This window comes from Lingula anatina, chromosome 7 (assembly GCF_051362555.1).
Source record: "Lingula anatina isolate TDL-2025a chromosome 7, LinAna3.0, whole genome shotgun sequence".
NCBI classification, from domain to species: Eukaryota; Metazoa; Brachiopoda; class Lingulata; order Lingulida; family Lingulidae; genus Lingula; species Lingula anatina.
In genome coordinates, this window is record NC_141773.1 from 12,810,868 (window position 1) to 12,829,307 (window position 18,440).

At 36.3% G+C, this 18,440-nt stretch overlaps 1 protein-coding gene across 5 annotated transcripts in view; it reads left to right on the forward strand.

The window, feature by feature from the left end:
- The window catches only part of LOC106173687 (protein C-ets-1-like), a 58,654-nt gene extending 41,897 nt beyond the window's left edge, over positions 1-16,757 (forward strand). For all 5 annotated transcript variants that reach the window (XM_087016668.1, XM_087016671.1, XM_087016670.1 and 2 more), the window contains 6 exons: positions 3,377-3,580; positions 3,953-4,036; positions 5,191-5,319; positions 9,140-9,343; positions 10,049-10,327; positions 12,419-16,757. In XM_087016668.1, the coding sequence (XP_086872794.1) occupies positions 3,377-3,580; positions 3,953-4,036; positions 5,191-5,319; positions 9,140-9,343; positions 10,049-10,327; positions 12,419-12,762 (1,244 nt within the window). In that variant the 3' untranslated portion in view covers positions 12,763-16,757. The remainder of the gene's footprint in view (positions 1-3,376; positions 3,581-3,952; positions 4,037-5,190; positions 5,320-9,139; positions 9,344-10,048; positions 10,328-12,418) is intronic.
- The last annotated feature ends 1,683 nt before the right edge of the window (positions 16,758-18,440 follow it).

An 18,440-nucleotide genomic window follows, 5' to 3' on the forward strand; every position in this document is an offset into this window, starting at 1 on the left:
TACTACATGTATGTGTTTGTAGGTAGTTGCACACAGTAAATGGTTCATACATAAAGCATTCATAGTTTTTTAAATATGAATCTTTATATTTGTCCATTAAAGACGGTGAAAGAAAAAAGGGAGATTTTATTAGATTGAAAAATCTCATTGTTGTTATAACAATAAAAAGGGCATGACCTGTGATCTCATGAGGACAAGTCAAGTTCTTTTTAAAGCTCTCTGAATCATACACTTGTACCTGTGTTGGCAAAAACTCATCTTTATTTAACTTAAAACCATACACTTGTACCTGTGTTGGCAAAAACTCATCTTTATTTAACTTAAAACCAGTTTCAACTGGTTTTAGAAAATCATGATTTTGTTTTTTTGCAAATCACATGCTCTTGTGACTTACTTTTTAATGTATGTATATGATCTCACACATAAAATATGGAAGAAGGAAATTTGTCATAAGTTTAAATATTTGTCTAAGATGTCCAGTTAGGTGGGACCCTCCTTGTCTTCTGTTTGACGTAAATGGGGAGATGACCAATCACCATTGTCCAAGATTGAATGTCAATCACTGCCACTGTTGTACAGTGGTTTAGAACAGTAAAATATCCAGGGTTGTTTTCTGTGAGATCTTATCTCAAACTGTTTGTTTTAATACTGCTGTCTGCGGTATATGTGTGGTTAGTGTGTTATTGGTGAGATTCCTTTCAATTGAGTATCATGTCCAAAAAAGATGAAGAGATTTTTGGAGATGTAGAATTATAAGTAAAACATGTAAGGCCTCAGGTTTCAGTTTTTCAATGAATAGGAGTCAAAACAACAATGACAAGATGTCCCATCGGCCCAGCTTTCAGATGTCATTGAAACAACTTCAGAAGCGGTCCCTATGTCACATAGCACAGTGACACACAGAGACTTAGAATGCCCCCAACTTTTCAATAAGGTAACATACTGACTTATAAATGACCCGATTTTATTTCATTTGGAATCAACAAGTGCCCAAAGTTTTCTTTTTAGGGAGGAACTCTGCAGATTACCCATTAAAATACACGGGGGAAGAATTAGGGCAAAGAGAGGGAAGTTTGTTTTTATGTCCGATTGTCCACGTTGTTTTGACCAGTCTGACCACAAAACGGGGCTGTGGTGTCAGTGACCAATGGTAATGACCAGGGATGTATGAGCTGTGGTTCAGTGAAGTGTGTCATCTTTGACTCATGGGCAGTTAAACTGATCATGGCTTGATGAGCTCTAAGCACACCACCTACCAGTGTTCAGGGAATAGGCTTGTGTGTAATAAGTGTGTTCTAAAAGCAAATTCAGAACAGCGGACTTGCAGATTTGCTGATCAAATTTGGCGACCCTCTCAAAAAGTTACTGCTTAATTCCCGATTAGACACTGAATAGATTCCCCACAGGGAAAATGCAATAAGCATTCAAGTGGGTTGGCCATATTTGATTAGCCCCTTTTGACAGTGAAAAAAAATTAAAAATTTATATGCCGACAACTGGCCGATCATTGAGCATTCATTCTGCGTGTGCCTCCTTTCTACGACCACAGCAATGCCAGTTTCATGGTCGCACAAAGAACACAGAAAGGACATTGTCCAGCTTAAAGGGGATTTAATTGATCATGTGCAGTTATTGGCAATGAGTTTACTTCTAAAATTTTGTTAAGTGTAGTTATATGGAAAGTATTTCCCTGGGGCTCATGATTTGTAAGTTCTTTGAAAAAAACAATCACCTCAGCAATTTTTAAATGACAATTTTTTGCTTCTCAGAAATCTATCACGAAAGAAAATAATAGTACTTTTGATTCAAGTCACACATAGCAAGGTTGCTCAGCTGATTTATTTGAAGCAGTTTTGTGTTGGGTTTTCTCAATTGAATTTGTAAAAGCCGCTATTAAATTTCAGTGGAGAGATCTGTTTGAAGCTGCCATATCTAGGGATAGAAATTGGGCTGCGAAAAGATTGTTAATCTAATCTCGCAGTTGTTCTGTCTACAGTCCAGGTCTGGCTTTGACAAGACTTCTCCTTGGTCAATAAAATCAAAGGCTTTTCCAGCTAGAATTCTGTAAAATATATATATGAAAAAATTTTGGGAAAATTTAGTAGCACCTAGGGTTAGGCCTATACCAAATAGTTGGTAAGCTGGTGAAGTATTATATTTTTTGACATTTGATTTTTTGCTTGTTTGTTTATATACAATTAAGTTTGACCCACAGTTAGTTGGTGTTTTTGTGGTATAAGTCTCTTGTTGCTTTTCAAAGGGCTCTTCTATTTATTGAAATACTTCCAGACTTTTTTAATAACTTCATGAAAGGAATGCAATATGTTAGATCTTTACATTGCAACATTGAATGTTTTTCCTTTAAAAAATAAATTTTCATCAAGTTATATTCCTTTTCATGTCTGCTCAGAAATGAAAAAGAGCACTTGCTCACTTCTACTTGGCATCTCTTTGTTTGCTCACACCTCTGAAAATTATAAACAGCAATGCTTACTGATAGTTGGGACTGTTTTCTAATTACTTCACTTTTCATCTACCCATATAGTGATAACATGATAAATTTCTTCTAAAGTTTTGAAATTAACGCTGCACGTTTAAGGGTTTCATGAGAAGTATTAGGCCCTGGCTCTTGGTTACCATTATGTAAAATGAACACCATAACACTTATTTTAAAGGTGTCCAGTGAAATGTAACTTCTGGCAGAAGGCTTATAAAACTTTTTTCGAAAAATTCTCCAAATTCATATCTCTTCTTGCAACAGCATAAAGTTTATGTACCGCCCGCAGTGTTAAATTAACCAGAGAATTGTGACTTCCTGTCCAAGGGTTCAACTTTTTGTTTCTTTTAATCCAATTAATATATGACCATCTTGACACTGATTGACAGGGATTAAGATGTCAAAAGGTGGCTCAGGAGCTACTAGTTGTTAGTACTGCCAAAAGGGGGCAGTTACATCAGGTTACCATCCATGTGGTGAAAAATTAGCTTAGTGATTAGTCTGAACAATAGGGGGCAGTCAAAGCAACAAAGTTGGGATGCATGTTGACATACATGAGTGAGTTGGCATGTGTGACTCTGCTGGCTGTTAAAATCAATAATAATATTGATGATATAACTGTTGTGGTCTAATGAAATAATTAAAAATTTGTGGAATGATATTGTCCCCTACATCTATTCAAAAAATGAAAGGGTATATTGATCTCCCACTGATACTAAGTTAGTACAAAAATTTTACATTGATGGATTTGTGGGAATTGATTTTGGGACATCATTTCTGCCTTTTAAAACCTTGTTTTATTTCATCCATGTAATATTTAGGCCCTGGAACTTTACTTGATCAAGTTGTATTGATTCATTCATTCCTTCATTCATTCAGACCCCCAGCAGTGGTCGGAGATCAACATCTACCAGTGGCTCCAGTGGGCAATCCGAGAGTTCAACCTAGAGGGCGTGCAAGTACAGAACTTTGCCAATATGGTGGGCTCCACACTTTGTGACCTGCCAAAGGATGATTTCTTGGCTCTGTGTCCTCCATTTGTGGGAGAAATTCTTTGGGAACATCTGGAGATAATGCAAAAAGGTATAGGTTAGAAAAAAAAAAGAAAAATTGTCCCAAGAATTATTTTTAATATATGAATTTATAATAATGCCAATTCAACAAACAATTTTTTTTTTTAAATATCTTTTATTTATATAGAAAATTTATATTGTCAGAGGTTGGAAGTGTTTAAGATAATGTAGGAATTAAATAAATGCACGTCAGTAATACATGGAATAGATATGAAATTTAACACAAATTTAACACATTTAAATGAGTTGTGAAGTTTTTGAGATGTCAATACTGGTCATGCTATGAATTGTCATCACATTTGCATTCAACAGTGGGACTGAATCTTACAGCCCATTCTTTTTGTAAAAAGAACTAAATTTCTCCCATATTTTCATGTTTTAGAAGTTGAACAACAGAGGGCAGCACTGGGCAATGTACCTGAGAACTTCAGTCAGTCCGTATTTGAGGATGGGTTCATGAACTTAGGTAACTTTTAAACTGGCAGGTGCTGGCAGCAAAAAGCCTTAAACCAGCTCTGTACATGTGTTAATGAGTTGAATTCCGTTAACAGTAATTTTGTGGTTAGCGCTTTCGTTAACAGTTATTCCATAATTAGCACAGTCATTTACAGTTATTCAGGTTTTAGCACTTTCTCAACCAATCATACCGAGGGAAAGCCTGCTTATTTAATATTGGTATCGATAAATTGTCATCTTTGAACTTATTGGCATTCAGTGTGCTTCAGACGTTTTTTAGCAAAAAAAAAAAAAAAAAAAGGGAGGGGGGATGGGGGAAGGATAAAAGTAATGAAATTTAGAATTTTCTTTGACATTTAGTTCATAACTGTTTGTAAAAGTGCAATCTGTGTAACATTTTTGATTATTTAGACTTCTGTTGAGTGTTCTAACCTGTTGAGACAATAATTCATCAGTTTCCATCTCTATTATGAGAGAGACTCAATTTTTATTTAAATTTGTTTGTTATGACTTGATTTTGGGTTCATTGTTTGGCCTGCACTTTTTCTTTTTAAAGTTCTTCAAGTATTAAATGTTCTTTCCCGAATAGTTTATCACTCTAAGTACTAGACTGTTTGCATCAGATTGTAAATGTGGAAAAATCCTTGCAGTTAACAACATACTTTAAATTTTCTGAGAAGATGAAGTTGAAATTTATGATTTTGTGTTCTAGAGTTATACAATTTTATTTAGAAAATTTGTTTTGTTAGTTGGATCTTTCTAGAATTCCACAAAAAAATATCATGTTTTCTTGAGTTAAGCATTAAGTTGCATAAGCTCTATGTATACTTCTAAGTAGAAAGTCATGTTTTCTGAGTTGTGTGCCAACACTGAAAATGACTAATACACAGACACACAATGAGAGTTAAGCATAAATTAAGCTATCTATTTTTTACAGTCCACTGAAAGTTTTCTGACAGATGCTTTTGTGCCAAATCTTTTTTTTTTTTTTTTTTTTTTTTGCGAAACTGAAATAGGTTTTCTTTTTTGAAAGAATACTTTTTCTTTAAGAATTGTCTTAGATTTAAAAGTACACAAATAACACAGAAAGCACTTGCTATTGAAGTTTTTTTTTAGTGGTGATCACCTAGAAGTTGTTTATTTACAATTCAATTTATTCAACAGCAAGAGAGCCAGCACAGCAACAGCCACAACAACAGGGACAGCAACCAATACAGCAACAACAACAACAACAACAACCTTCACCAGCAGCGACCACAGCTCCCCCTCCCACTTCTGGCTCAGGATTTGGAGGTATGTATGATAAACAAAAATCAATGACAACAGAGAACATTTGTCATTAAAATGCATCATAAGGATGTCTGAGTCTTGAGTGAATTTCCTGATCAAAGTGATTTCTTGGTTTAAATATTTAGATCACGTAATGCTGTTCAAAATTGTCTATAATAATTATAGTATTGAATGTTCACAAAGAAAGACCACTTTGGTCAGTATTGTAAACTATTTGAATTTTGCCTTAAAGGGATAATAACTCTTCGTATGAGATCTATATTTCACAATAAAAACATTGTGAATAACTCATAGAAATATAATATATTCTGTTTTACCACAAAAACGGCAGTCATAGCTATTATTCTGATATCTGAGCTCGTCTTTAGACCATGTGACCGCCATTGATGGCTGTACTCTGTTAAAATCTCTTAAGAGATTTTAACAAAAAACCAAACTTTTTAGAAAAAAACCAGGGACTAACTTTGAATGTAAAAATGGATTCAATAACCATTGGTAGGTATGGGAAAATTGTTGTTTACTTCAGGAAAATTCATTTTTTGGCCGAAACGAAGAGTTATTATCCCTTTAACTTCATGAATGAAAAAAAAAAAATATGGAAAAGAACAAGTTCAAAAGAAATCGATAAGAACATTTAAAATGAATGAAGGACTGAGGTATCTTTTTCAATACTGTTCAGGAAAGAGGACTGGCAGGCAGACAAAAAAGTTGAATAATCAATCTATAAATAGCACTTTATATAAGGCAGAGAAATTATGTACATTCATAAACACAAAGTTACATGTGCACATGCACTACCAAACAGCGATGAAAAGATTTTGGGACCTAAAAAAAATCAGTACATCACTTCTTAACTTGACAGTGTCAAGAGATAAAACGTATCTTTGAAGCAGATCAAAAGAAGTTTTGTTTTGGCGAGGCTGAACTTTCGTCTGCAGTCTGGCATCCTAGTGCCCCGTTTTCCCTTTTTGCAGACCATCATACTAGAAAACTGTGTCAGTTTAGGAGTAATTTATAGACGCAGGTTATGACCTATCGCAAAGTGCCTTGTTTCTGCTCTAGCGTAATGAACGTTTTCCTGTGATTGCGCCGCGGGGGGATGCACCTGCAGAACATGGCAATAACCCCTAGAATGCAGGTCATATTTATGCTAGTATTCGTTAGAGAGTAATCGTTGTTCTAGACGTAAAATGTGATGCCATGATATGAGAGAAATGCATGTAAAATTTGGTAAATGTTCCTGAAAATCATAAGTAAGAATTTTTTGACCCAGGACTAAAGATAGCAAGAGGAAATTTCTGATAGTAGTTCTTGGAAAATTTTTTTGCCAACTTTCCAATAACCTGAATGATAGCTGTGGTAATTACCCATCCTGCAGTTTTTATTTGCATTTATTACTAATTAATACCATTAGTGCAAAAAAAAAAAATTCTCTGAAAAAGAACTTGACACTTTTTCCAAAGTTTCTGGTAAGAGGGATGTATGCTGAAATTGAGGTGTGAAAGGAAAAGTGAGGATTTTCACCAGAAGATGATGATGTAAATCTGCTTTTCAATTAACAACTATTAGAAGGAAAATTAAACCCGTTCTCACCTTCAATTTGCACTGAAATACATGATTAGCAGGGAATTTTCAGGGAAAATTCAAATGTTGAAAACTGCTATAAAAGGGGTCTCTTGTTTGGTTAACCAGTACTTCAGCTCAACCAGAGCACGGTTGACACTCCTGTGGAAAGGCAAATACCTTGCTAACCTTCTCCTTATCTGATGGCACTCGTTTTGAACTATGAAGCCTGTGGTGAGTTTGGATGTTATTATGTGTAGTGCAAATGTCTTTCTTTTTTTACCAGTGTAGCTTTCAGATCGCGCTCTTTTCATTTAGGCATTAGATAGGATGAGTTGGAATTATAGTTATTTTGTATAACTGGAAACATGTTTTAAATTCTGAATGTAGTGAAATTAAAGTGAGTGAAGCAACAAAGCACAGCACTTGTTGAATTAGAAATAAAAAGGAAGAAGAAGGGGATAATTTTGTTGTATAAACAGTTAACTTAACAAATTTTTAAAGCAACTTGGTTATTTTCCTCTGGGGAAAACCATGATTGCTCTTCAAATGCCCAATTCCTTGAGGGAAGATAGGAAAATTTTTCCAAATATTTTTTCAAACCAAAATAATGATAATAATAAGAAGAAGAATAAACTGGGAAAACTACTTAATTGTACAGTTCTTGGGTGTAAAATATTTATGCTGTCTAGGTTAAATATTATAAGTTATGAACTCACTTAGCATGGTGATAAGGAATGGTATAGGGTTTCATGAATAGAACTGTACCAGTGATTGTTCAATATCCCCCCCCCCCCCCGACAAAACCTTTAATAAAAGACTGCAGTTTACTGCTTATTTTCTCCATAAGTCTATTTAAGTTCTTTAAAAAATCAGTAAAGAGATGGAAACATACAATAAGTCTGGTTTGATGCTCATTAAACACAGGTTTTATGGTCATTGAAATAGGTTGAAGTTCATGTGTCTGACTTCCAGCTCAAGTGGAGCTAGTTTCCTCTGTGTAATTCACCTGTTAGTAACCACCTCTATGATTGGTTTGTGGAAACAGAAGACCTGTTGCAATTGGATAATCAACCCATACTGAGCCAATCAGCAGGTTTTTTACGCGTGGGACAGATGTGATCTTGTTTTATTTTAGTGAGATAAACTACATGCTGGTCAATGTCTTTTCTGAATGTCATTATAAGATTCACATATTTAAGGTTTGAATTAGAATTTTAAAATATAACTGTATAACTAATTGTATATTTGACAATTTTCATAGTTGAAAAATAATTCTTCCAATTGATCTTCAGCAAATAAATAAAAATGAGGGAAAGAGAGATTAACAGATAAGTCAGACATCACTGAACATTTCCTTCAGATCTGGTAAATCCCACACACCCCCTCCTCTCCCGAGTCAGAAAGCATACATTTTCAATTAACAAATCAAATACCTTGCCTAACCATTGCCTTTAGTGATCCATCACTTTCAAGATGTCTGCCATCGGGAGGAAGTCTCCGTCATGATCTGCTGCTATCACAGGATGGCACCATGGTCGAGGTGGTAGGGGGAGAACAATGACTTAACTGTGGAAGATGAGTCTAATTTGACAGAATCTTTGGTATGGAGTAATTTTTGAGAAGTTTAGTCTTGTTTGGTAGTAGGCAATAAGTCGAGGGGTTATGAAGATAGATGCTCAGTGAAATTCTGCATCTTGTTAAAGCTACTAGTTGTTTTGTGGTACACCTTACTGCTGGGTATTCAGCTGAGATTTTGAGTGTGGAACGGAAAAGCTTCTCACAGGCACTTTGGTTCGTACTCTATTCGCGAGGCATAAACAAGTCAGTTAAACAGCAAGCGCATGTGTTTTTAATCGAGGGCTCGGTTGAGCGCTGCCGGGCCTCTCACCATATATGGTGCGCTAATCGTGATATATATGAGCACAGGATGTGAATTTGGATCGCATTTAGGAGAAACGGAACAAATTGTCAAGTCCTTGCATTTGGGGCATTAACTGTAAGCCCTTAGCACCTCTGCACGAAGCCGTGGAAGTCGTTGTTAGCAAGCAGATAAGGAGCATCCTCAATACATCCTCCCGCGGGTCACAATCTCAACAACTAAAGAGATAGTGCCGGGAAGTCGTACAATTTGAAGTGGCGGTAACATCTGTAGAAAATTACGAGGCAATAATAATCATCGAGGTAACATTTGTTCACGGTTGTTGTTGTGACGAATCACGTCCGCCCGCGTAACCGCTTATCATTATGTTCTTCCCAGGAGCTTATCCCATCTCTGAATCCATGCACACACTGAATCAGATGAGTGGAGAACAGCTCATACCACCAGGATACGGAGAGGACGCAGACTACCATCGCCTGCACGACCCAACGCATGCTGCTGCACATGCAAACAACTACTACGAGCACGAGTTCTACCCCAACATTCCTGAGCAGAAGTACAGGCCACCATTAGATTGTAGAGGTACGGTACAATATCTTTCTTGTTCTCTCTTAAATCTTTCTCTTTCGAAAACTCTTGTTTCTGGGCCACTGGGCCCCAAAACGGCTTAATGGTTCTGGTTAAGTTTTATATAAAGGAAGAGGCACCTAGTAAAGTTCACACAAGAAACTAGGAATATCATCAGAACAGTTGTTATGGAGTAGAATTACATGTATATATAATACTTAACGTCGAAGGAAGACAGCTTGTTCTGGTATTTCTTATGGATTTTGTATGAGAGGACAATGGATTCGAGTGAGGTAAATGTAACTTACATCTCATAACATTGTGAAGTATATTTATGTTAACTTTTTTAACTGATGGTAAGAAGGACGTTGAAATATTATTTTTTACCCATATCTTGTTTTGGCTTATTGAAAGGTGCTCCCTGGGATTCCGACTTTCTGATTCAGCTTTTTATTACACAAACTTGATCACATTTCATCAGAGACAGTAGTGATAAATATATTGGAGAAATTCTTTGTAGGAAACATTTTTTTAGTTTTGGTGGAATTAAACATAATTGACGAGATTTTGACAGCAGTGTGAATCATTTTCTCAAAAATTCCAACTCTGTCAGAATTAAATTCTTATAACCATTCAGTTTCTGTTTTATCATTTGGAAAAATTGCATAGTTTTGGAGGAATATATTTTTCATACAACTTGTTTATTTTTACTTATTTTAGCCAAGTACCTTGACCAGCGCCAAGCCGAGCCACCCCATCCCTTTGAGCGCGTCTTCAAGCGTGAACCCTACACACCCGAGTACTATGACCATCGTGAGCCACCATTTCAGACAGTCCCAGAGTGCTGGACCAATCAAGATCAGCTTGCAGACAGTTGGTCAAGCAATGACTTGCGGCTGAGTATGAGCGGAGGTGGTTTCCGCCATCTTCATGCTGTCCATGAACGTCCTGGAGAGTCCAAGCCAGTCATCCAGGCAGCCGCGCTTGCTGGATACTCTGGTGAGTTTTTAAGAAAACGATGGCTGATCTTAAAATGGGGATTTGCTTTTATTGAAAATGTCAGCCGAAAGGTGGATTCTTTGGAAGTGTGTGACAAAACAGAAGATGGCTGAAATGGGAGACATATTGATATAGTTGACTAGGTGGTTTGATGTGCAGAGTTTAATTTTCTTTCCATAATACATTAAGCAGGTGGTTATGATTAGCACCTTCAGGTTCGTTTTAGGTGTGGAAGGAAGGGAATTCCAGTTGACACTTTTTTATCCCAACAGGGAATATGTGTTAAGTTTTGATCATCGTATTTTCGTTTTTGTAAGAGCTACAGGATTTTTTAATTTTTTTTTTTTTACAGATTTCAGCACTCTGCATGACTTTTGTCATGTTCAGACGCATTTTGTATATATTATTTGTCTAGCAGTATCTTGGCAGAAATATAAGGAACACTTTGCTGTAGGTTTCTTTTGATGTTTGTCCAAAGTTATTTTTGTGAGCACAAAAAATTGCCAGCTGGGAAGTTTTTTACTGCTTATTTGTTACATCCTTATTGGCATCTACTTAAGGCAGTGTTTTGTACCTGACTTTTCTGTCTTTTGTGATCTGTCCAGATTTTGACTTTTATATATAAAAAACTTGTTCTGTTCCCCTTTTCTTTAAGTTATATATAAGGTCACTGATTCAAAAATAGCGGTGAATGAATGGAATAGATAAGATAGGAGATAGGACAAAAAATATTTAAGGCTTCATTCTGTTGATTCTTACAATCAGGGCAGTTGGCTTTTGTATCTGTTTAGTTTAGAGTTTGCTTAATCATTTGGAAAGGAAAAAGGTAGCTACAGTGGAATGTGCAAATTAATCACAGCAGATCTTGGAAGCGCCTGTTCCTCCTGCCCCTCATTTCAACCCAGTCACATGTGTGCAGGAAACAGGTACTTGAGAAAACATGTCTGCCAAGTTGTGAAGGGGAGACAGCTAATAGTTGAGCGTCAGCGGGAGGCCTTATTTACAATTAAGATAATTTTCATTTTTTGGCATGACTCTGGTCTTCAACATAATAGAATTAAGCTTGGCCAAAAAACGAAGGAGGATGTCACAATCTCTCTCTCTCTCTCTCTCTCTCTCTCTGGGAGAAAATGCTAGTGTGTTATCCAAGGTTATCAAGTTTTTTTTTTTTTTTTGGGGGGGGGGATTGAGTTGAAGATCAGTTTCTAAAATTATCATTAAAGTTTTGTCAAACTTGGTACTTAAATGTGTACTTCATGTTAGCTAGTCATTGTGACCAAAGTACCACCCCACCCTGATATAACTGACCACAAGTATGTCACTGTGGTGGTGTCAGCCAGTGATGTGGAAGTTGTGCAGTGTTTGATTGTACTGAATGTTAGAAATGTGAAACTTATTCCACTTGAACACTTTTTTGCATTGTACAAAATGATAAAAAAGGGGACAGTTTTTTATTTTTAACAATGTGTGGAGGAGTTACTTTCAAAGTGGTTGTTCATTTTTATTGAAGTACTTCAGTGACAAAAGTTAAAGGAAAAAATTACCATTCCAACATTGAAAAAATATTTCATTTTTAATAATGCTATTAGATAAATTAAATATGAAATACAGTATATGATTTCCTTACCTAACAGGAATTAACCCCATCTAGTCATGAGAATTTCATTTTGGAATGTAATAATTACAATTATATTGAAAATTGCTTAAGCACTCTGTTGCATCTATGTTGATTATTTTATTATTGTGGTAATAATCTATGTGGTGTTGAAAGTGATTAAACATTATGATTAACAGGCCGGTAGTCAGGGGGGGTTCGGGGGGGGGGGGGGTCGAAAGAATCGCCCCTTTTGCTGGGAAAAGATCCACTCTGGGTAAAATTTGATCTAGGTACATGTAGTTTTTATGGGAAAAGGTCCACTTCTTCAGAAAAAGAACCCCCCTTTTGAAATTGCTGGCTACGTGCCTGCTTAATCTATCTTAATATAATTATTGTGGTAATAAACTTTGTGGTGTTGAAAGTAATTAAACACTATGTTAAATCTATCTTAATATAATTATTGTGGTAATAATGTATGTGGTGTATTCTTCCAGGGAGTGGACCCATCCAGCTGTGGCAGTTCCTCCTAGAACTCCTCACAGACAAGTCCTGCCAACACTTCATCAGTTGGTCTGGGGACGGCTGGGAGTTTAAACTGTCCGATCCTGACGAGGTGGCTCGCCGTTGGGGCCTGAGGAAGAACAAACCAAAAATGAACTATGAGAAGCTGAGCCGAGGCCTGCGATACTATTACGATAAGAATATCATTCATAAGACTGCTGGTAAACGTTATGTGTACCGATTTGTTTGTGACCTGCAAAGCTTGCTGGGATACACGCCAGAGGAGCTGTTTCGAGCATGTGACATCACCCCCCAGAAGGACAAGGATGATGATTGATTCACTGGAAGGAACATGAAAGTAAAAACTGGACATGATACAATGGTGATTCTTGGCTTGGTGTCTGTGGTAACATTACTGAACAAAAGACTAGGGTAACATAGTTACGCCTGTAACTTCATTGATTAAGCACTGAGAAAACTTGGTTGAACTTGTAACTAAGATAATTAGAAAAAGCTGAGAGAAGACATCCGGAGCAATATTTGATACAAGATATCAGTTGTGACTTGAATTTTCAGCAGTTCCAGTGCGCCAAGATGAAACGTTGTGTTTCCTTGCATTTAGCCTAACTGAGGCCAGCTAGCATCTATTATAGTTATATATCACTCTGTTACATATACATATATGTGAATTTGTAACAGATCTTCAATGCTTGGTCCAGCAAAGTGATCGACATTTGTGCCTTGGAGTTGAATGTTGTCAAGTGCCTGATTTTAGAAAGTTAAATTGGTAGTAGGTTTTATGTGGGTGGAACTCCAAGGTGATTACAGATTTCTTTTATCAAAATGAAATTGTTCTATCTTTCTTGTACATGTTTTTACTAAGTTGGCCAAATGATGTTTGTCGTAAGCTGCATGAAAGTATAGAAAGACGCCTGTCTTTATCTCAGCTGTTTGAGGAGAGTGGCCATTTTAAATTTTCTTCTGGGAGCAGCCATTTTGAAACATGGCCCATTTATCTTAGCATATTGGTTGTGTTTTAATATACTGAGATAAAAAAAAGGACTCACTAAATGTAGTATTGAAAAGAAAAGATGGATGTTCCCAACTTTTAGTGTAATTTTATTAAATCACAATGAAAAGAATTTTAAATAATTACAACTTTTTTTTCACCTTTCTGATTTTGGCGTCCCAATCCATTGGACTGGTTTCTGTGATATGATTGGTTGGATGCATGGCCTGCAGGGCTTTTCACAGATCTTTTAGATTCTAGTTTGGCCACTTGAAAGTTCTGTTGGTTCCAAAAAGTTTTCTCAGGGCAGGAAATATGACTTCAAAGTGTTTTTTGTAATCATGATATGCGTTCAGAGTCGTTGTTCTGCTGTTAAATGGGGGTTATAAATACAGTGCCATTTTGTGAAAGAATGATAGCATACAAAGCCATGTACAACATTATCATATTTCTTTAACTGTGGATTCTTTTTGACCCAGGCCATAAATTTCAAAGAATGCTGCTATTTTTGTTAAATATATAAAGGAAGAAAAAAAATAGTGGAGGAGGATAGAATAGATGTTGACTCATTGGAGAGTCAGACTTCACCTGCGAGGTGTACCTGGGCTGAGTGGAGAGGCTCCACAACATGAAGCTGGATAAATTATGTTAATGCATTTCAAGGGCACATATGTTTATGTAAGCCAGTTGCCAAGCAGCAGGTAGAGGATGCAATGGGAGGGAATACTGAGAAGCTGCCCTGGTAGTTGTATTTTGAGTGAAATTAATGACGAGGTTCTACATCTGTAGTTTGTGGCATGGCTTAGTTTGAGCTCAGGCAGAATCATATTTTACTACTTTGTACATGTTGTACATAGACATAAAAATTGTTATATGAAAAAAAATTATATATAAGCACAGTAATCATTTATATTTTACATACTTTAATATTGTAAAAGAATTTATGCTGCACACATCTGATGAAGTCCATTATCTGAACTGCAATGGTGGTGTTATCTGTACCCCCATTTTTGCTGAAAATGAACTTTCTCAGGATGTGTGCTTTATGTGAATGGTCTATGCCATTTGTCTCAGCCAGAGAGGGAGCAGGAGTAGAGAAATGGTACTCGATACAATCAATAACTTTTATCAAACTATCACTACTGGAAAGTCACTGTTTTGTGAATTAAAACATCTTTTCAAATAATTTTCCTGATAAAGATTTATAAGGACTGTTTTGCTTTAAGGTTAACAGTGTCACTTGCAAAGTCTGTAGTAGTTCAAACAGGAAGAATTAAAAACGTAGTGCAAAGAGGAAGAAATGGAATATCGCATTTTGTCAAATTATTCATCAGATGTTGACTCATATAAAAACTATGGCAGACATTGCAAGGGGCAAGGTCATTTTATGCCAACTTGTTTACCCTCTCTCTCCTCTCTTAGCTACTATCGTATTAAAGCACTATTATAACATTAATGTGTGACATATGATTTGGCACATTTTATTATCCGTCTGTTTTCTGAGAGTTAAAAAAAGGTCTCCTTTGCCTTACATGAGATATTATTTGTAGTTTTGACATAGGGGTCATTCAGAATACATGATCCGAGTACTAACTGATCTGCTGACTAAATATGGCTGACCACACTTCAAAAGCAATGCTGCTGATCCCTGATGGTCTCCCTGTCTCCACATGCGCCATTTAACATAGTAGTGGTTTAATTGCTAGGCCTCTGCCTCTGCTGGGACGGAGCGTGTGGAGGTGGGGAAACCTTCAAGGAATTGGCACTTTTGAAGTGAGGTCGGCCATATTTAGTCAGCAGATCAGTTAGTACTTGGATCATCAATTCTGAATGGCCCCATTTGCTTTGTCGGTCTGTAAGTTGGCTACTGGTGCTATGTTTGTTTAGTTTAGTTTTTAAATGTTTTCCATTTTATTTCTTTCTATTTTATTAACTTAGTTCTGTTCATTCTAGTTTTCCAATTCATTTAGTTTGTTATTCGGACCACATTTTCAATTTTATGTTTTATTCTTTGGATCTTAAGTCTGTTTTCAAAAGTGATTGAATGAATTGTGCTTTGGCTTGAAGAAGATGTGAAAGTTTGAAGTCTATTTTTGATGTCACAGTCAGAAGTTTTGGCATATTTTGACAAAATACTGCAGTTTATTGTGGAAATGGTGGATTAAGTTTTTGCTGAGTCGATATAGTAATAAGATTTGAAAGTAGAAATTTTTTTATTCATAGAGAGTGACACTGGTTAGATATTTTCCATATTTTGGCCTAATCAACCCAAAGAACAAACAGTTTTGTACATTGTCCAGCTATTTTATATTTTAGCCAAAAATGATATTGTATCACCATATAAAGTGTTGAGTATTCCTGTCGTCTGATTATGCGTTGCCACACAGTATCAGATGGTTGTCGACATTTTTAGTGTTTGTCCAGTCCCAGGATGGCAATAGTGTGATTGAAAACTAGATACTTTACACACACACACACTCACACGCGCACACACACACGCACACACACACAAGATAGCTCGATGCGTTAGGGCAGTGCTGTCCATCTTTTACAGCAGATGAGCCAGTGTTGGGTAAACACAGACTCAACATCAGTCTAACACGAGCTGTCTGGCCCATAATTATCCCCCCTGCCATTCACTGTATTGTGATATGTAGAAACAGCTTGATTTCCACCATTTGTAAAATTTCTACAGTCTTTATAGTAATCTTTATGACGTCGTGAAGTGGTGTCTTTGGAATTTGTCCTTTTTGGTTTATTTATATGAAAAAAAAGGCAGATATTTAGTCAGTTGTAAGAGAGGTCATTGGGAAGCTTATTGCATGTCCACTGGCACAGTTTTGTGAGCATGGATGCATTCTTTTGTATTATCAATTTAAGAACTACTTGTAGATATAAGATGTAAGCCTTAAGAAGGGGAGGGGTTCAAAAAAGTCCTCCTTGTATCACTCAATTTACTATTATTTAAATAATATGCATCCAGGTTTGAACAACAGTTGCAACTTATAAGTTACCCCCCCCCCACCCCCCACCCCCCCACCCCCTCCCCTAAACTGACACCTTTCCAACTGGGAGTTGATGTACCACTTTTTGGGAAATCTAGAATGAACTGTCTTACTCTGGTTATTGTTTAAATAGTAACAGTAGCCAGTTCAACTGGAATTATCTTACTGTTTATCTTTACAAAAAAGGAAATTAAGCTTTTTTCTCAGTATTGTACATAAGTCTTCAACAACGTAGTCCTGTAAAACTGCATCCACCAGAAACTGTACGTGGTGTAGGAAAGTAAAAATAAAGGTTATTCTGAATGAAAAAAAAAATCATTTGTGTTGTTGTTAAGTTTTTAGAAATGCTCTAATGACTTGGCCTTTTCAATGGGCAAAAATTATCAAATTTTCAGATACATGATTTTATTATTTATCACAAAAATTATATTTCTGCATAGCATTTGTGGTGCTTTTACAGCATTAATAGAACTGTCAAATATCCTGCTTTTTAATTTTGATGCTACCGCTCAATAAGACTATTAATTTTAAGAAATTATGACTTCAAAATGCTGTGACCGTCAAATTCACAATTTCCTCCTTTGAAAAGGTCGAGTAATTACCGCATCCAGACCCTCTATTTTAAGTTGAACACTTTACATAATATTTTTCTTTTTTGTATAAATCTGATTTTTCGATCAACATCGTAAGTATGAACCCCTAGCCATCTCTTACACTTTACGCGATCATTTCAGTTATTAACGCGATCATTTCAGTTGTTTGTATATTAGTTTAATATCACTGTTACTTATTTGCGACCAGTCCCGTTATCAAGATGAGGGATTTTTAAAGTGATCAATGTAATATAGATAGATGGATACAGGCGAAAAGACGACACGTATGTTGGTATGTCGCCAAATGGGGTATATTCCAAACCTGTTCAAAATAGTCATTACCAATTTTCTCACATAATCCTTGATTCTTCGTGTCCAAAATTTCCAAGCTCCAATAACACCCTCCTTGGTTTACTTCGGCTGAGTGCGCTGTGCGTTGTCATTTCGTTGTGTTGTAGACAGAATTTTTATGATAGCATTGTGGTAGCGAAGACAAAGTGTTAACCGACTTCACACCCACAATTTTAGCGCATTATAAAGTAACGACAGGCCCGCTGCAAAAAAGTTGGCGATTTTCGGGGCGGACGTGAGAAATCTTCTGGTACAATGGGCCTTAGTGAGACAATTTTAAGTCATTTACTTTTGAGGTTTACCTGTTCAAATGACCAATGCAAGGTAAAAAACTTGTGAGTGTTTGTAATGCCTGGTTTCGCGCACCTATTTTCACGATGTCCATGGTTTAAATAACGAAAAAAAAAAAAAAAAAACGTCATCAAACAACCATTTCGGGTAACTGAAGCAAGCCTATACAGAGTACTAGTGAAGCTTAAGATCTTAGGTAAGTTACACGCCCTCCGCACAAACGCATGCAGACTGCGCCGCTCTTTCAATTTCAGGCAGATAGTGAAGTTATTACCTCCCTGTTTGTCTGTTTGTCCGTCTGTCATCAACATAACTAAAAAAAGTTATGGAGCGATTTTGATGAAATTTTCAGGAACTATCAGAAGTGGGCCAAGGAACAGATGATTAGTTTTTGGTGGTGATCCGGATCAATAATCAATCAATAATCAATAATAATAATAAAAATTGCTGCCTTGGCGGAGGTCTGCGCTCTCAGAGTGTTTTTCTAGTTATATTTTTGTATCAAAATTTGACATGGTTCCCGAGAGATTGTTTTTATTTATTTCTGTGAAAATAAAAAGCCTTGAAGATATTATATCATGGTCGATTAAATATGATCAACTTCTAGATATGATGAAAATGTCAAACTGCAAAAACAAACAAATACTCGACTTCTGAGATTACGCATAATGGTGAGACGTACTAATCTCTCACCAGACGAAGCTTAGGCTGAATAATCGGATCACCGATTACACAAAGGCGACTTTGTGGCATTGGTCTATAAGCT